The 24368-nt window shown below is 46.4% G+C and overlaps 1 protein-coding gene across 1 annotated transcript in view; it reads left to right on the top strand.

The window, feature by feature from the left end:
* Positions 1-622: 622 nt before the first annotated feature.
* LOC115619160 (large neutral amino acids transporter small subunit 1-like) overlaps positions 623-24368 on the top strand; it is a 47713-nt gene continuing 23967 nt past the window's right edge. The window contains exon 1 of the mRNA XM_030511209.1: positions 623-1217. Coding sequence (XP_030367069.1) covers positions 623-1217 — 595 coding nt within the window. The remainder of the gene's footprint in view (positions 1218-24368) is intronic.

The raw sequence follows: 24368 nt of genomic DNA, 5'->3' as shown, positions 1-24368 counted from the left end.
TCTGCTTTCACTTGAAGTAGTGCAATAGAAGTTGCTTGTTTTGCCTGCTTGCAAGATTGGCAAATTTATTTATTTTTACTTATCTCTTTGGTGATCTTAGCATCTGAAATGACAAGCACATTTCTGCAGTGTCTGCAGAAATGCAGGTGATGCAGCAACGGGGCCTTGGCCTGTGCTTGTGTGAAGAGGAGGAGGAGGAGGGAGTACAGCAAGTGCACTGAAATAGGGTGGGACTAGGGGGAGAACGGGGAGACATGGGTTTTGCTGGAGACCGATTCTCCTGCATCCGGTCTGGGCAGAAGGAATGGTAACAAACCTCCTCCTGGCAGCCAGGAGCCCCCCTCGAACACCGGCGCTGAGGTCCGAGGAAAGGCGGGGGGCACGACACGGACGCTTTGGTCACTTTAGGCGAAAGAGACCCAGGGCTGCCCGCGCAGGCTGCAATACCCCCCATTCCTCCTCCTCTTCCCGGAAAGGCGGCCGGACCCGCGCTCCCCGCCTAGGCGGGAGGTGCCCTGCGCACCGCCACCCACCGCCGCCGGAACAAAAGGGGCGGCTGCATGGTGCTGCTGGAGTTGTTTGTTGCTCTGCGTTCTGTTTCGCTGTTCTGCTCCACATCGTCATGTCGGGCAGCGGCGGCAACAGCAGCGCGGTGAAGAAGAGGAGCCCGGCCGGCTCGGCCTTCTCGCTGGCGCAGCAGGAGGAGAAGCAGGCGATGGAGAAGATGCTGTACACGGTGGACGGTGGGGCGCAGGAGAACGGCTGCGTCCGCTCGCCCTCGCCATGCGCCTCGGCTGAGGGCGAGGGGCTGACCCTGCAGCGCTCCATCACGCTGCTCAACAGCGTGGCCATCATCGTAGGAACCATCGTCGGCTCCGGCATCTTCGTCACCCCCACCGGCGTGCTGCGGGAGGCCGGCTCTCCCGGGCTGTCGCTGGTGGTGTGGGCCGTCTGTGGGGCCTTCTCCATTGTGGGTGCCCTCTGCTACGCTGAGCTGGGCACCACCATCACCAAGTCCGGCGGGGACTATGCCTACATGCTGGAGGTGTACGGCTCCCTGCCTGCCTTCCTCAAGCTCTGGATAGAGCTGCTCATCATCCGGCCCTCCTCGCAGTACATCGTGGCTCTGGTTTTTGCCACCTACCTGCTCAAGCCTATCTTCCCCACCTGCCCGGTGCCCGACGAGGCTTCCAAGCTGGTGGCCTGTCTCTGTGTCTGTAAGTACCCGCAGACCCTCTGCTGTCCTGCTGCCCCACGTGGCTCCCTGCTCACCGTCACCTTCCCCCAAAAGTCTGCCTGAACAGCTAGCTGCCTTGAGCCCATCGCTTTGTAGGAGATGCGCCATCTCTCCTGTGCTACACTGGATGCATATTGGGTTTTTTGGGCTGTTTGGAACAGCATGAGTAAGAAACATGGCCCCATCCCAAATAAATTGAGAAAAAATGCCCAAAACGCCAGTTATGGGCTAGCAAGCATGATTCCTGGCAATGCAGCGAGCAGCATGCGATAAATGCCTGTGTGCTGGCACAGGATTTCTGGTGCTCTCCCGTGGAAGTGTGTTCAGGCAGGGTAAAATAAATCCTCTTTCAACCCCATGGTTCTGGGGTGCTGCGATCACCAGGATGGGCATTTATATGCAGAGGTAGGTGAGGATACCATTGGGAAATATCTGTCACGAGCAACTGGTGCTGAACATGGCCTGTGCTGCAGTGCCTGGCTGTTTTCAGCACCAGTTGTGAGATGTTTCTCGGCTGTATGTGCGCTGATACCATGCTCAAAACCTGGTTTGTTGTTGGTTTCTTTTGCTAGCAAACGTTACATCTCATGAGAAATTGCCTTGCAGAGAAGTTCAGTCATGCTGTGATGAATTTAGGACCGCTGATGTCTGCCATGACACACAGATATCTCTCTTCTGCTGCAGTTTTTATTGTATCTCTGGTATTTTGAGGTCTGCAGTTTTGCTACTGAAGCCCCATTTTCCATTCCTCCAGTTATTGCAGTGTCACCCCATCCAAATTCTTCATCCTTTAAATACAGGACCATTTTCTGCCTTTCTCTCATTTTCTATTCAATGTGTTCTACTCCACTGGTAGTTCTTGTGCCATTGTAAAGATGTATATTGGGAGAGGATATAATTTTTTGTGAGGGCTTTATAAAGCATTTATTTGGTGTATGAAGTTATGGTCAGGTAATCTTTCTGTTTTTTCATTTTGAGGTTGTGAGAAGTGTGCTTGTTCGTGCTGTCCGAAGAGAAAATATGTTTCCTCAGACACACAGATAAAAGGGACATTCATGCATGTGGCATTCACATTTTTTGCTGAGAAGCTAACAGAATTAGAGCATTGATTAGATGGACTTTCTTACTGCTTTAGATCAAAGTTTTGCTGTGAAAGAACATACTGTAGTTTACAAAGCCTTTGAGAACACGTTTCTAATAATAAGTAACTTTTCATCTGCTGGATCTTTGCCAAAATAGGTAGGATGAGGTGTCCCTGTTCTCATTTTACTGATCAGAAAACAAATACAGGAGTAAAGCAGACTTGCCCATGGCAAGATCTGTTCAGTGACAGGGTGGATTGCAGCATGAAATTTCTTGATGCCACGTCTCATTCTCACTTATGTTACTCCAATAAGTAATGTCTCCAACTTTCTTTTGCTAGCAATTAATAGGTTTCCTGAAGCGGAATTTGATCTTGAATTTTTATCTTGAAAAGCCAAGGAAAAGAGTTGCCAGATCTACAGATCTGCATCATTTACATGTGTTTCTTCTTTAAAATTTACTCCTCTCTGCACTGCTGGCTACTATTTTTGTTTATGCTTTGAGTTAAATTTTTGTTTGTCTGTTTTGCTACAAAAGGTTGGTTCATCACCTCTTGCCTTCAGCAAGTTAGTTTTCTGTAACTTTGATTTCTGAAGTTAGCTTTTTCAATTGTCTGGTGCCAAAACCACATCATGAACTAGGAACAATAAACGAAGTAAAGCTGGTCCAAGGACTTAGTGAGTCACACAAAACTTCTATGGACTAGCAAGCAGTCTTGTTATATGGTTGTTCCAAACATACCCCTATCCAGTGAGATATTTATTTATTTTTCAAGAGCCGTAGGATAGAAGAAGTTATCTATTTGTGCATAAACTCTAGATCATCCATTAACAAGTTATCTCAAAGAGGGGAAGAACAGTTCAGGAAGCAGTAGGGGAATTTGGGGCCCTGGGCTGGAATACAGTTGACCTATAGCCAAAACCCAGCCATCTAGAAGAGTACCAGCTGTATTCTTTGTAATGTTCGTATCTCCACATAAAATTTGATTGGCTGTGTGGTTTCTAGTAAAAGAAATTAAAAAAGTTGCTTGTTTCTACTTTCAGTGTTACTGGTGTTGAACAGTTGAATAAATAATGTGTTGTTCAGTATTTGACACCCTGAAGTACAGAAATGGAATTCCCAGGCATTAAGATAATCTAAATAAATCACAGTCTTGAAAGAAAGAAGGAATAGTGTAAGGAATTTTGTTCCCTGTAAGGTGCTGAGGAAAACAAGGTGGATGGTAAGTAGAATTAAACTACACATCAGTATTTTCTGCTATCAAGATTGTAATCTACAGACAGTTGGTATGCAAGACTACTACTTCTATAAGACAAAGTGTCGTGGTTTGAGCCCAGCTGGTAACTCAGAACCACACAGCCGCTTGCTCACTTCCCCCCCCCCCCCTTCTTCCTCCCCCCGCTCCCGGAGGGATGGGGAGGAGAATGGGAAGAATGTAACTCCCACGGGTTGAGATAAGAGCAGTCCCGCAACTAAGGTATAATACAAAACCACTACTGCTACCACCAATGATAATAACCAATGATAAAAGGGGAGAGGATACAATTGCTCACCACCCGCCGACCGATACCCAGCCCGACCCGAGCAGTGATCAGAGCCTTCAGGGTAACTCCCCCCAGTTTATATGCTGAACCCAGGACACAAAGTGAATGCTTATTATGGTTGCCAAATAAAAGCATGGGAATTCACTACAGGGAAGTCTTCCTGTAGCAAGATAGGTCAAGTTACTCATTGTTAGTGTAGCTTATGTTCACCACAAAACAGCCACTGCTGCCTAGCTCTAAGAATTTGCAGGTAGTTTGGCTTAGCGCTTTACCGGCTGTGGGTTACTTGGTGTCCTGGGTTTAGCAGTAGCAGTCATTTTTTCTCCTTCTTAGTAGCTGGTACAGTGCTGCGGTTTTGACTTTGAGCCTGGGAACAACAGTGATAACACACCAATGTTTTTAGTTGTTCCTAAGTAATGTTTACTCCGACCAAGGACTTTATCAGTCTGATGCTCTGCCAGGGAGGAGGGGAAGCCGGGAGGAAGCAGAGACAGGACACCTGACCCAAACTAGCCAAAGGGGTATTCCATACAACAGCGCATCATGCCGAGTATATAAAGTGGGGGGAGTTACCCAGAAGGCACAGATGGCTGCTCGGGTCTGGCTGGGTATCAGTCGGCGGGTGGTGAGCAACTGTATTCTCTCCCCTTGTTATTCCCCTTACCATTATTGTTATTGGTGGTGGCAGTAGTAGTTTTGTATTATACCTTAGTTACTGGACTGTTCTTGACTCAACCCATGGGATTTACATTCTTTTGATTCTCCTCCCCATCCCTCTGGGAGAGGTGGGAGGAAGAATGGGGGGAGTGAGCAAGCGGCTGCGTGGTTCTGAGTTACTGGCTGGGCTTAAACCGCGACAGAGAGGCATCCAGTACACTTGGAACTGACTGCCCTAGGGGTGGAAACACAGCCCTTCCATCTGCCATGGTCTGATCCAGACTGCACTGGAACAGGGGCAAGCTCCAGAACACCTGCAATACATTGATGACATCATCGTGTGGGGTGATACAGAGGAAGAAGTTTTTGAGAAAGGGAGGGAAATAATCCAACTCCTGCCGAAGGCTGGACTTTCCATAAAATGTAGTAAGGTCAAGGCACCTGCACTGGAAATTCAATTTTTGGGAATAAAATGGCAAGATGGACATTGCCAGATCCCCACAGATGTGATCAACAAGAGAACAGCAACGTCTCCACCAAATAACAAGAAAGAAACACAAGCTTTCTTAGGTGTTGTGGGGTTCTGGAGAATGTACATCCCAAATTACAGTCTGATTGTAAGCCCTGAGCAACAACAGGCCTTTGAACAAATTAAACGAGAGATGGTTCATGCAGTAGCCCTTGGACCAGTCCGGACCAGGCCAGATGTGAAAAATGTGCTTTACACCACAGTTGGGGAGAATAGTCCTACCTGGAGCCTCTGGCAGAAAGCTCCAGGGGAGACTCGAGGTTGACCCTTCAGCTTTTAGAGTTGGGGATACAGAGGATCCAAGGCCAGCTACTCTGCAACTGAAAAAGAGATACTGGCAGCCTATGAAGGGTTTTGAGCTGTGATTGGCACTGAAGCACAGCTCCTCCTGGCACCCTGGTTGCCAGTGCTGGGCTGGATGTTCAAAGGCAGGGTCTCCTCTACACATCATGCAATCGATGCTACATGGAGTAAGTGGGCTGCACTAATTGCACAGCAAGCTCAAATAGGAAATCCCAGTCATCCAGGAATTCTAGAAGTCATCATGGACTGGCCAGAGGACAAAGATTTTGGAATGTCACCAGAAGAGGAGGTGATGTGTGCTGAAGAGGCCCCACCATATAATGAACTGTCAGAGAGTGAAAAGCAATATGCCTTGTTTACTGATGGGTCCTGCCCTATTGTGGGAAAGCATCAGAGATGGAAGGCAGCTGTATGGAGTCCCCTGTGACAAGCTGCAGAAACTGCTGAAGGAGAGGGTGAATTGAGTCAGTTTGCAGAGGTGAAAGCCATCCAGCTGGCCTTGGACATTGCTGAACGAGAAAAATGGCCAGTAGTTTATACTGACTCATGGATGGTGGCAAATGCCCTGTGGGGGTGGTTGCAGCAATGGAAGCAGAGCAACTGGCAACGCAGAGGTAAACCCATCTGGGCTGCTGCACTGTGGCAAGATATCGCTGCCCGGGTGCAGAACCTGGTGGTGAAGGTACGCCACGTAGATGCTCATGTACCCAAGAGTCAGGCCACTGAGGAACATCAGAACAACCAACAGGTGGATGAAGCTGCTAAGATTGAAGTGGCTCAGATGGATTTAGATTGGCAACATAAGGGTGAATTATTTTTAGCCCGGTGGGCCCATGACCCCTCAGGCCATCAAGGCAGAGATGCAACATATAGATGGGCTCGTGATTGAGGGGTGGACTTAAAATTGGACACTATTGCCCAGGTTATTAACCAATGTGAAACGTGCTGCAATTAATCAAGCCAAGCGGTTAAAGCCTCTCTGATATGGAGGACGATGGCTGAAGTACAAGTATGGGGAGGCCTGGCACATTGACTATATCACTCCCACTGACCCACCAAGGGAAGTGCCATGTGCTGACCATGGTGGAAGCAACCACCGGATGGCTGGAAATATGTGCTGTGCCCCACGCCATTGCCTAGAACACTATCCTGGGCCTTGAGAAACAAGTCTTGTGGGAACGCGGCACCCCAGAGAGAAATGAGTCACATAATGGGACTCATTTCCGGAACAACCTTATAGCCACTTGGGCCAAAGAGCATGGCATTGAGTGGGTATATCACCTCCCCTACCATGCACCAGCCTCTGGGAAAATCGAACGGTACAATGGGCTGTTAAAAACTACACTGAGAGCAATGGGTGATAGGACTTTCAAACATTGGGATACACATCTAGCAAAAGCCACGTAGTTGGTCAACACCAGGGAATCTGCCAACAGGGCTGGCCCAGCCCAATCAGAACTTTTACGTCCTGTAGAGGGGGATAAAGTTCCTGTGGTGCACATAAAGAATTTGTTGGGGAAGACAGTCTGGGTTATTCCTGCTTCAGGTAAAGGCAAACCCACTTGTGGGGTTGCTTTTGCTCAGGGACCTGGATATACTTGGTGGGTAATGCGGGAAGATGGGGAAGTCCGATGTGTACCTCAAGGGGATTTAATTTTGGGGGAAAACAACCAGTGAACTCAATTGTATGCTGTTGCCTGCTCTATAACACTTTTATAGCCCAGCAGCTAAACGCCCATCTCCACCACTCTGGGCTTTGAAACGAAGATATGTACTGTCATGATCATAAGCAGAGAATAAAGTCATGGGAAAAGCCGGCAGCAGCAGCAGAAGTCTCCCATTACTGTCCTCAGATCACCCTGACTTCCCTCCGATCATCACCCCAACAAAGAATGAACTTTGATGGAACCAGATGAGTTCAGCAGTGTCATCAGCAGGCAACAATCCAACACTACACGCCGTCTCTCCTGCCCTGAAATACTGTTATGACAGATGGAGCCTGACATCATGGACTGAATGAACTCAGTAAACTTTATAGGGATGGTCCATGGGCTAAGGAATGATATCTGTTTCTTTGTGTGTATATATCTATATATATATCTATATCTGTATCTATCTGTAGATTCTCAGCCTGGAGAAGAGAATGTCACATGGAGACTACATAGAAGTCTTCCAGTATCTGAAGGAGGCCTATAAGGATGCTGGGGAGGGACTCTTCATTAGGGACTGTAGTGACAGGACAAGGGGTAATGGCTTCAAACTTAAACAGGGGAAGTTTAGGTTAGATATAAGGAAGAAGTTCTTTACAGTGAGGGTGGTGAAGCACTGGAATGGGTTGCCCAGGGAGGTTGTGGATGCTCCATCCCTGGCAGTGTTCAAGGCCAGGTTGGAGAGAGCCTTGGGCCACATGGTTTAGTGCAACGTGTCCCTGCCTATGGCAGGGAGGTTGGAACTAGATGATCTTAAGGTCCTTTCCAACCCTAACTATTCGATGATTCTATGATCTCTATCTGCATCTATATCTTTCTCTGTATCTATATTTATGCCTATATCTATATATCTTTATCCATATCTACATCTATATATATATCTATATCTCTATCTCTATATGTCGTGGTTTAAGCCCAGCTGGTAACTCAGAACCATGCAGCCGCTCGCTCACTCTCCCCCTTCTTCCTTCCCCTCTCCCGGAGGGATGGGGAGGAGAATTGAAAGAATGTAAATCCCACGGGTTGAGATAAGAACAGTCCAGTAACTAAGGTATAGTACAAAACCACTACTACTACCACCAATAATAATTATGATAAAGGAAATAACAAGGGGAGGGAATACAATTGCTCACCACCCGCCGACCGATACCCAGCCCGACCTGAGCAGCGCTCTGGGCCTTCTGGGTAACTCCCCCCGGTTTATATACTGGGCATGACTGGCCGGAAGCAGCAGCAGAACTGTCCTCAGGTCACCATCAGCTCACCCTGACTTCCCTCCAGTCATCACCCCAACAAAGAATGAACTTTGATGAAACTAGACAAGCTCAGCATTGTGGTGTAAGAAGGGCACGGACTCAAAGCATCTTCATGCAGCGAATCACTTTATTGCTTGTTGCTCTAGCTTTTATACCATTCTAGCAAAAGATATTTTTAGCCTATTGCTTTAACTTTTATACCAAGCTATTTTTAGCACATCATGTTTAGTTCCTGGTTTACAGTTTTGTTTTTTCAACATTCTTCCTCATTTCACAAACAGTCCCAAAATAACCAGTTTCTTATCTTTCTTTTCTCCTGCTTCTGTCCAGCTGGGTTGCTCTGCTTGATTGCACAATGTACTTTGTTTCTTCTTTAACTCTTTCTTCTCCAGCCAAGCAGTTACTTCTCTTTGGCAATAATCAAATAGTTTCCATCCTCTCCCACACAGCAGTTAACAGATGAGTTCAGCATTGTCATCAGCAGGCAACAATCCAGCACTTCGCACTGTCTCTCCTGCCCTGAAAGTCTGTTAGAAGAGATGGAGCCTGACATCGTGGACTGGATGAATTCAGCAACTTTATAGGGATTGGTCTAAGGAATGGTATCTCTCTGTGTGCGTGTGGGTGTATATATATGTGTATATATATGTGTCTATATATATGAGAAAAAAGCAATGGTATATTGAAAAATGTGGGATCTGAGCATGACGTGAATGGTAGGGAAGAAGGGGTGGATACTGTCCTGGGTTCAGCTGTAGCAGTCATTTTTCTCCTTCTTAGTAGCTGGTGCAGTGCTATGGTTTTGACTTTCAGCCTGGGAACAACAGTGATAACACACCAATGTTTTTAGTTGTTGCTAAGTAATGTTTACTCCGACCAAGGACTTTATCAGTCTGATGCTCTGCCAGGGAGGAGGGGAAGCCGGGAGGAATCAGAGACAGGACACCTGACCCAAACTGGCCAAAGGGGTATTCCATACCACAGCACGTCATGCCCAGTATATAAACCAGGGGGAATTACTCGGGAGGCCCAGATCGCTGCTTGGGTCGGGCTCGGTATCGGTCGGCGGGTGGTGAGCAATTGTATTCTCTCCCATTATTATTTCCTTTATCATTATCATTATTGGTGGTAGTAGTAGTGGTTTTGTATTATACCTTAGTTACTGGACTGCTCTTATCTCAACCCGTGGGAGTTACATTCTTTTGATTCTCCTCCCCATCCCTCTGGGAGTGGGGGGCGAAGAAGTGGGGGGAGTGAGCGAGGGGCTGTGTGGTTCTGAGTTACCGGCTGGGCTTAAACCACGACACTTGGGTAACTCATAAACTTGAGCACGTTATTTTTGCTGTAAGATTGGAGGACTGATACTTTCAGAACTGAGAAATCATAAAAGCAAAAGCAAACACAAAGTCCACCTTGTGTCCAAGCATTTTTGAACAGAAGAAGTTAAAAGTTTGTGAAACTGAGAATTTGTGCATATGCATGAAAACCCAACAATAATTTGAATTCCCCCAAATGTGATCTAATCTAAACCAGTTTTACCCCTTCTATAGATGATGGAGGGACAGTTACTTGGTCCTGACTTAGCATATTTGATGACATCTACATTACCATATGTACTGCACATGGCAAAGAATTTAACCTACTAAGGATTCTGTACTCTATGTCTCAGGTGCACATTTGAAGCTATGTAGATAAATGAGAATCCATGATACTTGTTGTTGGCTCCTCTTTTTTTCCTCTTGAGATAGCATCGCAGTGGAATGTACACTCGCACTGCACTCCCAACCTACTTGTATCTTTTTCTGCACTTTTCTATAATTTATATTGACTTTGAATTTAAAAAATACATGCTTAATCAGCATATTTAGGTAGCAAGTGTAGTTTTGGAAGAACTTGTTTGTATGCAGGACCATCTTCATGTAGCAGAAGCATTGTGTAAAACTATTTAATCCTGTCTTTTTTTATCCCTATTGAAGAGGTGATGTTCAGGTATTGGCCTGAGCAGCGATGTGGAACAGCAGCCAGTTGAAAGTGCATCCCTGATGTCTTACAGTGCGAGTGGGTCGGATTCTCTTTCACAGCTGGCTGCCACTTGTGTTAACATTTCTTAAATTCAAACTGATAAATCTTTAAAAAAAATCATAAAATCACAGAGCACAACCTAATACAGAGTGTATGTTCTAGAGAAGGAAGGAAATTTTCAAATTGCCTTTTAAAAGATAATATGCATATTCCTTATTTCCACCTGTTAATTTGTAGATTTCCTACATATGAATTGTGGTACAATAAATTCCCTGTAGATAAGGGAGATGGGGGTAATGCTGCTTCCAGACCTGAGCTGGTTATTGCTTGGTGTTTCACAAGTGCCTGAACTGTTCTTCCTACACACATTCTTACACACAGCTTGCCACACACCCCGTGTGCTACATAACAGGTTATTCTATAATTTACTTATTTCTTGACAATATAATCTGCTCCAGAAGCTTGAGAAACCCTGCCACTTGCATATAATTTTACTTTTGGTCTTCATTGTCAAATCAGTGATTTGATTGTTAGCTTCTGAAGCCTTTTCTCACTTGTTAATTATATATGCTAATGTGTCATTAATAACCCCAATATTGCTGCAGCAATAGCTGCTACTTCTAAAGCAACAGTATTTTAATCTTCTTTAATATTTCTAGACTTCCTTTGCTGCTTCTGAAATATTTTTGGCACTCCTCCTGCAAGCATGGAGTTCCAGTAAAATGAGCACATATTTCTCATTCATCTCTTTTGTTATGAACAGCCTAATAGTGGAAGAATAGGTAGCAGTCAGTGCAGAGTTGAATCATATTTAATAGCTGTCCATGTCATACGGATGTGTGCCTGACACCCCTCTGAGGACATTGTGAGTTAGAGGAGGAGGAGAATGGTATCGAATCCAGGGATTGGCAAAAGTGTATAAGCACATGCCTGGAATGCTTGTCAGATCATAGCCATAGTCCATAAGTGAATATTCAGTGTCAGGATTTCAACTAGAAATTGTGTATGTTGAAAGCAGGAACATCTTTATTCGGTATTAAGGTTTTACTTTAACAAGTTTGGCTGTTTGACCAGCTGTTTCAAGTGAAGCTATGGGTAGATTTTCAACTCATCAGGTATTAGAGGGTAAGCAAGGCGAACACAAAATACATTTTATACTTGTCTAAGATGGGTTTATTCTGCATCATTGCTACTTGGAATTAATCTACCAGGACAAGCAAGGTGTGAAGCTTTGAAGACATTTGGGTTTTTGTTTTTTCTCCTCCAGAAAGGTGGATTAAATGATTACGCTGAATTGGTAAATATACAGTTGTTTGATCAGAGTGGAAGGAAGGGGTCTTTGTAGAATCCCTGCTGTATGGCTAATATTGAAAGACTGAGGTTGTTGTTTTAAATCCACGTTTAATTAGAGAGAATAGCATTAATGAAAACAGCTTCTGACACTATCAGGACTCATCTGAAATGGATAAAGGCTTGGAGGACACTTGAACTGCAGCAAGCAACTACTGCATTTCTTGGCACCCTTCTCTTGGCTCTCACAACAAATGTTTCATTAAATTTTATTGTATTTGAATGACTTAAATTATCACTGAGATCCTTCAGAGTCTTTCTCTTTTGACATGAACAAATTGGGAAGGCTTTTTCAGAGAAACTCTCCATGGTCAGTTTAATTCAACACAACATCACTAGGTATTTCAAGTATTCCAATTAGTCTCATAGTCCCAGTGTCAGATGTGGCAAATAGATTAAATGTAATGAATGAGAAAGCAGATTCTTGCCAGTCGGCACACAGAGCTGAATTCTGACCCTCTGCATGGCAGAGGTGGCATGATTCAGACTAAAACCTGCCTGGAATTTTTCATTAAGTTCATAACCCCGGATTTAGTACTCAGTGCTGAAATTCGGCTTCCTTCCAGTGGATTTGTGGCACCCCATTCGGTGCAACTACAGGATGGTGCTTCTGTGCAAGAGTAACATCGTTGTGGGCCAGGTAAGGTGCCATGTTTTGCAGGTCCAGTAGCTGACCATCTGTTTGGCAAGGATGGTGATGTGTCTGTGGGGCTTAATGTGCACATAAAGTATTAGTAAGTGTTGCTCACTGTTAGGAGGATATTTCATATGAGATGGGCACTGTGGAAAAGATGTTTAGCTTGTGATAGTCATGGGGTCCTTTTAATTTACTGGGAATAGAAGAAATATACCTTTCTCCCATTGCAAAGTCTATGTTTAGTTTGTCTTCTTGTGGCAAAATGACCTGTTTTGTGGAATTGCTGTGTCAGGGAATCTAGAAACTTTGAAAGTAAAAACACAAACTTCTTTCTAAGGAGACAAAATAGTAACCACTAGCTGGGAGGTAGCTCCCCTAACATTAATAACTTATTTGTAGTAGTAAAATAAATTCTTTGTAGTAATAAATTCATGTGCCACATAGTTTGAATACTGCAAACTGTATCACTGTTATGAAACCTTGGTACCAAAGCGATGGGTGCATTTATATAGGCTTGAGATACAGGCTCTGCAGTATCTGCAAATGGTGAAATTCTTCACTGAGCTCTTCCTCTGAGCAATCCTTGTGCTGCCTTTTGGCCCCAACTGTGCTGCAGTGGTTGGCACAGCTCTTGAGAGAGAGGTGGCAAGTAAGTGCTTGTTAATTTATTCTTGCAGAACTCTGGAAACATGAGGGTGTGGATGCTTCTGGGATCTGTGCTACATGGTGAAATGTCAGCATCATTCCACTTTGCACTAACTTCTCTGGCTCCCAGCTCCGAGCCTGTTTAAGCACTAGGGGGTTCCTGGAATTGCAAGTCAGTAGAGAGCTGGAGCTGTGACCTGCTCAGGGTGTCTACAGCCATGTGTTGGAGACATCCAGAGCTCCAGGTCTCAGTTAGGGGGTGGTTCTGGAGGTGATCCCTTTTCTTAAGCTCTAATGGTAGGGCAGCCTTTGCCTTCTCCTTTTACCTGTCATTTGCTGATGCACCCATTCCCTGATTCCTCAGCACTGCTGTTTGAGGAAGAAAAATAAATAGGAAACTGTAAACCATTGCCAGGTATGTTTATTCTTGTAAGTTGATTTTAATATAGATGTATTTGCTCCGGGGCCAAGTGCTCTTTCCCAACAGCCTCATGTGCCACTAAGCACTTCCCTTCTACAGACTTATTGCCCTGGCTGTTAAGTTTCTCCAGGGGATTGTCCTTGATGAAATAGCTGCAAAGCTTTTCCTTCTGCTTTTCTTCTTTATGACCTTGCAGGGCACGTGTCTTCACTCAATACCTATCAAGCTGAAATTTCCCCAACCATTTTTGGTCTATGTCCTAGGTGTGTCTCATGCTAGATTGTACAATTAGAAATAGACACCTGAGACTATTGGAAGACACTGTAGCATCACAGCCACCTGAATGTAAAGTGTGGGGTTTTTTGCCTTAGTGAATACTTAAGGCATTGATTTTCCCAAGGGTTTAAATCACTGTAGTCAGTATAGTGTAATTCCTTGTTTGTTCTGTGTGGAGTTGTCCTGGGTTCAGCTATAGCAGTCATTTTTCTCCTTCTTAGTAGCTGGTGCAGTGCTATGATTTTGACTTTCAGCCTGAGAACAATGCCGATAACACCAATGTTTTTAGTTGTTGCTAAGTAATGTTTACTCCGACCAAGGACTTTCTCAGTCTCATGACAATATCAGTGGAAAACCTACCTCAGTTCTGGGGGAACGGGTGCGTGAACTAAAGAGAAGAACGACGGTCAAGGATGATCCTCCCATGAAAGTTGCTGCTGCAGTCTCTGGTGAGCAGTTTCCCAGATGGAGTGGAAGAGCTGATTTTACTCCAGCTCCTGTGATAAGGAATACTAATCCCTTTCTACAAGACATAAGTGGACAATCTTATGATCACTATTAGAGGGGCCCTGCCTCCAGCCAGGTGGAGGAGAGGGATAATCGGGTTCACTGGACTGTGTGGATCAGATGGCCTGGCACATCAGTCCCACAGGAGTATAAGGCTCTAGTAGATACCAGTGCACAGAGTACCCTGATGCCATCAAGGTATCAAGGGGTGGAACCCATTTGTATTTCTGGAGTGACAGGAGGATCCCAAGAGTTGACTGTACTGGAGGCTGAAATCAGCCTGACTGGGAGGAAGTGGCAAAAGCACCCCATTGTGACTGGTCCAGGGGCTCCATGCATCCTTGGCATAGACTATCTCAGGAGAGGGTACTTCAAAGACCCAAAAGGGTATAGATGGGCTTTTGGTATCTCTGCCTTGGAGACAGAGGAAATGAAGCAGCTGTCCACCTTGCCTGGTCTCTCAGAGGATCCTTCTGTTGTGGGGTTGCTGAAGGTCGAAGAACAACAAGTGCCAATTGCGACCACAACAGTGCACCGGTGGCAATATCGCACCAACCGAGACTCCTTGATTCCCATCCATAAGCTGATCCGTAGGCTGGAGAGCCAAGGAGTGATCAGCAGGACCCACTCACCCTTTAATAGCCCCATATGGCCAGTGCAAAAGTCTAATGGAGAGTGGAGACTAACAGTAGATTATTGTGGCCTGAATGAAGTCACACCACCATTGAGTGCTGCCATATCAGACATGCTAGAACTTCAATATGAACTGGAGTCAAAGGCAGCCAAGTGGTGTGCCACAAGTGATATTGCCAATGCATGGTTCTCAATCCCTTTGGCAGCAGAATGCAGGCCACAGTTTGCTTTTACTTGGAGGGGCATCCAGTACACTTGAAACCGACTGCCCCAGGGGTGGAAACACAGCCCTACCATCTGCCATGGATTGATCCAGACTGCACTGGAACAGGGGCAAGCTCCAGAACACCTGCAATACATTGATGACATCATCGTGTGGGGTGATACAGAGGAAGAAGTTTTTGAGAAAGGGAGGAAGATAATCCAAATCCTGCTGAAGGCTGGTTTTGCCATAAAACGGAATAAGGTCAAGGGACCTGCACAGGAGATTGAATTTTTGGGAATAAAATGGCAAGATGGACATTGCCAGATCCCCACAGATGTGATCGACAAGAACAGCAATGTCTCTACCAACTAAAAAGAAAGAAACACAAGCTTTCTTAGGTGTTGTGGGGTTCTGGAGAATGCACATCCCAAATTACAGTCTGATTGTAATCCCTCTCTATCACGTGACCTGGAAGAAGAATGATTTCAAATGGGGCCCTGAGCAACAACAAGCCTTTGAACAAATTAAACAAGAAATAGTTCATGCAGTAGCCCTTGGACCAGTCCAGGCTGGGCCAGATGTGAAAAATGTGCTTTATACTGCAGTCGGGGAGAATGGTCCTACCTGGAGCCTCTGCCAGAAAGCTCCAGGGGAGACTCGAGGTCGATCCCTCGGCTTTTGGAGTCGGGGATACAGAGGATCCGAGGCCAGCTATACTCCCACTGAAAAAGAGATACTGGCAGCCTCTGAAGGGGTTTGAGCTGCTTCAGAAGTGATTGGCACTGAAGCACAGCTCCTCCTGGCACCCCGGTTGCCTGTGCTGGGCTGGATGTTCAAAGGCAGGGTCTCCTCTAAACATCATGCAACTGATGCTACATGGAGTAAGTGGGCCACACTAATTACACAACGAGCTCGAATAGGAAATCCCAGTCGTCCAGTAATTCTAGAAGTCATCATGGACTGGCCGGAGGGCAAAGATTTTGGGATGTCACCAGAAGAGGAGGTGACGCGTGCTGAAGAGGCCCCACCATATAATGAACTGTCAGAGAGTGAAAAGCAATATGCCTTGTTTACTGATGGGTCCTGCCCTATTGTGGGAAAGCATCAGAGATGGAAGGCAGCTGTATGGAGTCCCCTGCATCAAGTTGCAGAAACTGCTGAAGGAGAGGGTGAATGGAGTCAGTTTGCAGAGATGAAAGCCATCCAGCTGGCCTTGGACATTGATGAATGAGAAAAATGGCCAGTACTTTTATCTCTCTGTACTGACTCATGGATGGTGGCAAATGCCCTGTGGGGGTGGTTGCAGCAATGGAAGCAGAGCAACTGGCAACGCAGACCTAAACCCATCTGGGCTGCTGCACTGCGGCAGGATATCGCTGCCCGGGTGCAGAACCTGGTGGTGAAGGTACGCCACGTAGATGCTCATGTACCCAGGAGTCAGGCCACTGAGGAACACCAGAACAACCCACAAGTGGATAAACCTGCTAAGTTTGAAGTGGCCCAGATGGATTTAGTTTGGCAGCATAAGGGTGAATTATTTTTAGCCCTGTGGGCCCATGACCCCTCAGGCCATCAAGGCAGAGATGCAACATATAGATGGGCTCGTGATCGAGGGGTGGACTTAACGATGGACACTATTGCCCAGGTTATTCACCAATGTGAAACATGTGCTGCAATTAATCAAGCCAAGCAGTTAAAGCCTCTCTGGTATGGAGGACCATGGCTGAAGTATGGGGAGGCCTGGCACATTGACTATATCACACTCCCAGCCACCCCCGAAGGCATGCACCATGTGCTTACCGTGGTGGAAGCAACCACCGGATGGCTGGAAACATACTCTGTGCCCCATGCCACTGCCCGGAACACTATCCTGGGCCTTGAAAAACAAGTCTTGTGGTGACACAGCACCCCAGAGAGAATTGAGTCAGACAATGGGACTCATTTCCGGAACAACCTTATAGACACTTGGGCCAAAGTACATGGCATTGAGTGGGTATATCACCTCCCCTACCATGCACCAGCCTCTGGGAAAATCGAGCGTTACAATGGGCTGTTAAAAACTACACTGAGAGCAATGGATGATGGGACTTTCAAACACTGGGATACACATTTACCAAAAGCGATGGTATATTGAAAAATGTGGGATCTGAGCATGACGTGAATGGTATGGAATAAGGGGTGGATACTGTCCTGGATTCAGCTGTAGCAGTCATTTTTCTCCTTCTTAGTAGCTGGTGCAGTGCTCTGGTTTTGACTTTCAGCCTGCGAACAACGCTGATAACACCCATGTTTTTAGTTGTTGCTAAGTAATATTTGCTCTGGCCAAGGACTTGCTCACTCTCACGCTCTGCCAGGGAGGAGGGGAGGCTTGGAGGAAGCAGGGACAGGACACCTGACCCAAACTGGCCAAAGGGGTATTCCATACCACAGCACATCATGCCCAGTATATAAATGGGGGGGAGTTACCCAGAAGGCCCATATCACCACTTGGGTCGGGCTGGGTATCGGTTGGTGGCTGGTGATCAGTTGTGTCCTCTCCCTTTGTTATTTCCCTTATCATTATTTTTATTAGTGTTAGCAGTAGTGGTTTTGTATTATACCTTAGTTACTGGACTGCTCTTATCTCAACCTGTGGGAGATACATTCTTTCTATTCTCCTCCCCATCCCTCCGGGAGCGGGGGGAGGAAGAAGGGGGGGAGTGAGTGAGCAGCTGCGTGGTTCTGAGTTACTGGATGGGCTTTAAACCACAACAGGAGTAGTTCTTTATTTTCAGTGTATCTAACCTCTTGTGAGCTTAGGCAGCATTTCTCTGTAAAGCATATGGACTGTTTTGTGCTTGTGCCATGTGCTACTGTCATTCCTGAAGTTTGTTTCTTGGTGGCTGTGTGCTCAGCTGGTCTTGTGTCTCTGTGAAACCTGCTTGCACCATCTTTGCTAGAAGAGAAAACTGCTTGTCCATCATCCGTCCTTTATAAAGAGTGAAAGGAGCAGCCTTTGCTGTAGGATGGGGAAATGGAAAGGAGCTGAGAGCTGTTCTGTGAGTAATTGTGCAGAGAAAAGCAACATCATCCAGTGTCAGATGGTAAATGGAAACACCATCTTACACTTGAGAGGGCTAAGTGCTTTGGAAATGCATGAGTAATCCTCTGTGTGTGGACATTGTCACAATCCCTGTTTTCTTGTTGGGAAGCTGAGGTAGAGTATTTCCTTTAATTCTTCCCCTTTCTTTCCGCAAGTTCCCTACGCTACGACGCGTTTTTATTCTGGTCTGTAATACAATGAATAGGAATCAACGGGTAACTTGCACCGATTTAATTAACTTCTTTAAAGCAAGCTACTTGCACACATTTATCCTTGTTGTAGAGGTGTATATTGAACTATATAGGAAGCACTTCAGGTCAAGTCCAGGGAAACGTCTAGGAGATGAAATAAAGGACAAAAGCGACATTGTGCAAGGCTCCCAAGGTATGTAATCTCACACTCAGCATGAATGCAGCTGTGCCAGTACTTCAAGAATTCCTACATTCATTTCAGAAATGTTTCACCTGAAAAGCTGCTAAAGATCTTGGGTTGAGCAAACTCCCATCACCCCATCAGCAAGTTACATGTGGTGCTGGACTTGGATCCTATTTTCCCCTGTGAATGAGGATGATTGCGCAGACATGAGGATTTCCTGCTTGTTTGTTTGCTTTTCTCTTTCCCAAACAAAGCCTCCCTGAGCACTGTCTTTACTCCATCTCTGATTCATGGCCATGTTCCATTACCCCAGGAAAGCTGCAGCCCTGCCTTTTTCTGTAGGATCATTGCCAAGACTGTTGCATCATAAATGCCAAACCCCAGTTTACCTGTATTAGGACTCCATTCACATACTGTTTGCTTTGGGCAGAACCACATGCCCACAGGACAACTTTACTACATCCTGACTTTCCTTTGTAGACAGAGTGTGTTTGTGATGGACTTGTTCTATGTGGGGATTGTCATGATCCCTTTTGGTGCTTTGTAGGGATTTATTCCTCTTGTCATCTAGAAATCATGTTTGGGAGGGATCTTGGAACTTGAGTTCAAAGGAATGTGCCCATAAAATGTGAATTGTAGCAGGGCAGGGTTCTGGGTCCTGTGTTGTATTAGTTGGTTTATCCTTGGTTCCTATCAGTAATGGGGAAATTATCAGACGGTGCAGGTGAATGCAAGGGGAACAGGTTAAGTGACATGCCCAAAGCCAGCTGGGACTACTACTAGGACAGAGTAAATAATTGAAGCTGGACCTGCTGTTGTCTTTAAAAAGCCAAAATTCTCTTTGAAAGCCTCTGGCTTCCCCTGTGGCTTGAGTATCTTGAAATGAAGCTCACCCTCAGTTGGCTAGAGTAGTCACCAGAGGAGATGAAGGGGTGAACAGCACCTTGTGAGCATGTTCTCTCTTAAGCAGTCAACGCCCAGAATCTTTCCTACTTCTGGCAGAAGTAATAAGTAAATAAATAAAAGTACCCCTTCTTATATCTGCAGTCAGTGCTGCTTTGTAGCTCCTGTTATCCCAGTTATATAGAGCCTTTGGAGAGGGGCTGCTGGATCAGACAGGCTGTGTCATGTCAGGTCATGCTAAAATCCTTATTCCTAGAATGATTCCAGAGAACAGCCCTGATGTGTCATGCTGAAGGCCTGCCTTGCTGCATAGCTGGCTTATGACAACAGCCAGTGGCTGTAGCTTTAGGAAAGGTGCTGCAGAAATTAGGGCAGTGCTGTCTGATCTTTCCCTGCATTGTATCTTTGCCCTGGTTCATAGTAAAGCTGTGGCTGTCCAGCTTTCCCCTGTTGTTCATGTGGAGCAGTTCATCTGAGGTGAAGGGAGTGGTACCAGGAGGACTCCCACAGCCCCTGCTTCACAGGATAGCATCTCAGATCAAAGGAATAAAACTTTCTGCTTTAAGAAACCCTAGCCCTCTGGTCTCCTGGGAAGCTGAGCAGCCACTGGAATTTGTCTTGGAGTTTTACTGAATAAGTACTTGGTCTGTCTTTTTGTTTTGGTGTCTGTAGGAAAAAGCATTTAAGTGTAGTAACTCCACCACACTCCTTTAAGAAAGACAAATATTATTACATGGTAGGAAAAGCAAAGCAGAGATTGTGACTCGAAGGGCTCTGAATCATGACTGGCATGGAAGAAGCTCTCGGTCCTGTTCAGAGTCTCTGGCCCTAAGTGTTTTCTTATTTTTATGGAGCCTGTTTATCTGGCACCGATGTGTTTTTAAGGGCTGAATGCAGACACTTCCATTGCTTTTCAGTTTGGGACTGCGTAGAAAGCTTTTGCCTTTTATGTACACCACTGCCATCCCATGATCCATCCAGCAGACTACAGAACCAGAACATGAAAAGCAGCCCTGAGAAAGTCGGTATTTAATGTGGAGGCTGAAGCAGCTATTGTCAAAGAAACAGAATGCCTAAATGGGGAAGGGAATGTCACTGTTGCACCTCTAAGGGCTGTCTTCACTAAGGGGAAAAGTGTGCCTTTAGATACATTAGCTCATCCTTTAAATATCCCTCTGTAAACAAGGAGAGTTTTATTTTTAGCATAATCGCTGGTCGAAGTGAATCCTGGATCCTCTGTTCCCTCCCCATCCTCCCCAGTAGGATTCACTAGAGGTGCTTTTAGTAGACTAATTGTGATCTGTGCTTTAGTGGTATTTCGCTGTGTTTTCTTCTCTCCCCTTCACCTCCTCCCCTGTAGCACAGACATGCTGTAAATTGACCTTGCTAACCTTTATTTTCTCCTCCCCTGTGTGTCTGGACAATGTCCCTTTTAGCATACTAGCTAGAGGCAGATATATCACAGTCTTGCTGCAAGGTGACGGAGATGTGACCCTGCAAACCGCCAGTAGTGCTGGTCTGTTGCTTGATGCTGAAAAGCTTCCAAGCCATGTCTTTCCAAGGAGATGCACCATATCTCCCCCGAGCAGCATGGGGTGGGGGAACCCTGGGACAGGGTGTTATGTCTAGGGGTGGTGGTGTGTCAGTTTTGTTGGCACAGTTCCTCATTGCTTGCATTTTGGCAGGGTGCTGAAGCAGGTCAGCCAAAGCCCAGCCCTTGCTGTCCTGTGACCTGCACAGGAGCCTGTGGGTGCAGGGGTGTGATTCCCATTAAAAACAGCTCTTGGTCATTTTGGTTTCACCCACTTCAAATGCCCAGACACCCCAAAGTGGCTTGAAAGGCATGATACAAAAAAAGGTGAATCTGAAATTCCTTATTTACTTCTGGATTTCATTTTTGTGGGATGTATTGGATCACATGCTTTTCTTTGTGAGGACACACAACTCTTTCATTTCTACAAACTTTAAATGCTCTCATATTGGGATGACACCAGATCCCAGGGGTTAGGGGGGGACACAGAGCCAATGATCCTGAAAGCAGGCATTGTATTCTGAGATATGCAGTCTGCTGCACCGGGACTGGCTTTGCTCTTCCCCACCTATAGATCCCCCACAGGCAGCCTTTAGCTGAGCAATAGATGGACATTTAAATCCTCTCAGCCTCATGCATATTGCTGTTGTGCTGTGGCTGTAGGGGGCTTTCAAATGATACAACTCATATCTCTCCTTGCCTGTGTGTGCTTTGAGTCACCCGGAAGTCCTGTTGCTCTTGGAGCTTGCTCAAGCAGAAATGTGAAGTCTAATTGTTGTGGTCAGACCCAGATACTGTGGTCCCTGAAGACCGAGCTCTCTGAAGCCAGCCCATGGGTATGTCTGAGCCTTCCTGTGCTCATGTGTTCCAGGAATGCTATTCCCAGCTCTGGCATGGGCTCTGTGTGCTGTGTTTCCCTGAATTCCTCTTACCAATGCAGTTGCTTTCTCACAGGCAGCGCAGAATGCAGGGTGGGAGTGACCCTTTTAAACACTCAAATACTCCTTCCTCCTCCCATGGTTTTATTTCCCAGTCTGCAGTTTATTGTGCCCTTGCTGGGAGGCAGGGTGTGAGGCTGTGGGAATGCAGCTTTGCTCCAAGCTGATGGGATGTGAGCAGCTCTGGTGCATGGTCCTGCTGCAAGCTGGAGAGCAACTGCCAATCCCGTGCAACCATCTCATATTGGAGGGGAGGTGGTGAATATGTGGTGTGCTGGTGCCTGCATCCTTCATGTGCACGTGTGCAGTGCACCCAGCTGGATATGGGTCTGTAGTGGGGAGGTAACCTTGCTTCCGAGTAGGGGTGTGTTGTGGTTTTACCTGTGATGCTCAGCATGTGTTGAGGGTTTTAAAGCACTGGGTGCTCTTGCTGGGTGGTTACCAAGCCATCTGACTGCTGGTATTTCTGCCTCTCACCTTTATCACCTTCCCACTCTGTTCTGAGCATCCCATGCACCTCAGCTCCACAGGAACAGGCCAGAGTCCCCACCAGTAATCCCCTGGAAGAGTGGTAACCTGACGAAGGTGTTGCCCTGATATCTGTGGGAGTCCAATTAAGGCTGAAATATCTGCATCATTGTCCTGGGTTCAGCTGTAACAGTCATTTTTCTCCTTCTTAGTAGCTGGTGCAGTGCTATGTTTCGGCTTTAGTCTGAGAACAATGCTGATAACACACCAATGTTTTTAGTTGTTGCTAAGTAATGCTTACACCGATCAAGGACTTTTCAGTCTCTCATGCTCTGCCAGGGATGAGGGGCACAAGAAGCTGGGAGGAAGCAGACGGGACACCTGACCCAAACTAGCCAAAGGGGTATTCCATACCACAGCACATCATGCCCAGTATATAAATTGGGGGGAGTTACCTGGAAGGCCCAGATCGCTGCTCGGGTCGGGCTGGGTATCGGTCGGCGGGTGGTGAGCAATTGTATTCTCTCCCCTTGTTATTTCCCTTATCATTAGTATTATTGGTGGTAGCAGTAGTGGTTTTGTATTTTACCTTAGTTACTGGACTGTTCTTATCTCAACCCATGGGAGTTACATTCTTTTGATTCTCCTCCCCATCCCACCCAGAGGGGGGGAAGGGGGGGAGTGAGCAAGTGGCTGCGTGGTTCTGAGTTACCGGCTGGGCTTAAACCATGACAGTCACATCCTCTGGGCTTGAAACTGTGAGTGCAGATATAGCCTGTAACCTCGGGAGAGGGTGATATGCATCCGAGCTGAATATTTTGGGGAGCAGCTTTTTGGCTCCGGTCGAGGCAGCAGGGTCCTGTGAAAATATGCTGCAGGATGTGGGAAAGAGCCTTTGCATGAGGGCAGAGGCAAGCTTGGAGAGGATCCCACAGGGAAAAGCCTCCAGCTCCAGAAGGGTCGAGATCAGCTCCTCCCCTAGCTGCTGGGTGGCCAGTCAGCTCCTGGGGCCGTGTGTGGAAGCAGCGAGGGGTGGCTTGGTGCAAGGGAGACAGGGAGGAGGGGAAGGCATCCAGCATGTGGGGCACTGTCATTCTCTGTGTGACATTTGCTTGTCTCTGTAACAAGCAAGTGTCTCTGGGAAGCAGGGAGTGAACTGGGCATGAAAATACTAAGTGATTTGGAAGAGCATTAAAGGTTTTAGCGACTGTTTTTTCTGAAGCAGGTGAAACTTGGCCAGTCAGCAGCTTCATGGCTTTAGACAAGCCCTAGTTCATACTGTCCTAGTTGGAGTGCCACACTGAATAGTGTCAGAAGCAGGCGATACAGAAGAGGGTGATGGGGGAGCAAGGAAAAAAAAAAAAGGTAGGAAATTAGGCTTCATTAGGTGCATTAACCACAGAGCAACATGTAGGTAGCAGGAGCTGCTTGGCGTTGCGTGGGGAGGCAGCACGGTCACGTATGAGAGCAGCCAGAGCAGATCTGAGCCATAACGCTCTTCTGCTCTGTGCAGCCCTCTCTTCCTGGTGAGCATTCCCGGAATCCTGCACAACCATCCCCGGGCCACGCTGGTTCAGCAGGTCAAGCAGAGGATGAGGGCTTCCTTAAATCCGGCTTCTCTTCCCGTCTGCACTGCTGACCTGTGTCCTGCAGCTTGCTGAATGGGTCAGGACAGGAACATTTCTTCCTTTATGTTTGCACCCTTGATAGCCTTTTAGGTGCTATTGTTACACAAATGACTATGTATCAGTTCTGGAAGCTTGTCCTGACACTTCTATGGTGTTTTCACACAATAGCAGCATTAAATTGGATCAACTTATCAGGGACTGCAGCCAATGGTAATGGTTGCAGTAAGCACTTGTATTTACATGCCCTCATAAGTGTACTTCCCAATGCAGCAGGGCAGTCCCAAGGAGTGTATGCACTATTCAAACCACCTGCTGACAAAACAGAAGACAGAATGGGGAAATGTGTAGCTGCAGAGCCTTTCCTTTGAAAAGTTTCTATTTTAGGAAGAGACTCTTTGTGTTTGCCTAAGTTTTAGCAAAAAGTAAATG

The sequence above is a fragment of the Strigops habroptila genome, chromosome W (genome assembly GCF_004027225.2).
Source record: "Strigops habroptila isolate Jane chromosome W, bStrHab1.2.pri, whole genome shotgun sequence".
In the NCBI taxonomy this organism is placed as follows: Eukaryota; Metazoa; Chordata; class Aves; order Psittaciformes; family Psittacidae; genus Strigops; species Strigops habroptila.
Note: the sequence above shows the minus strand (reverse complement) of the source record. Positions and strands in the feature narration are given on the sequence as shown.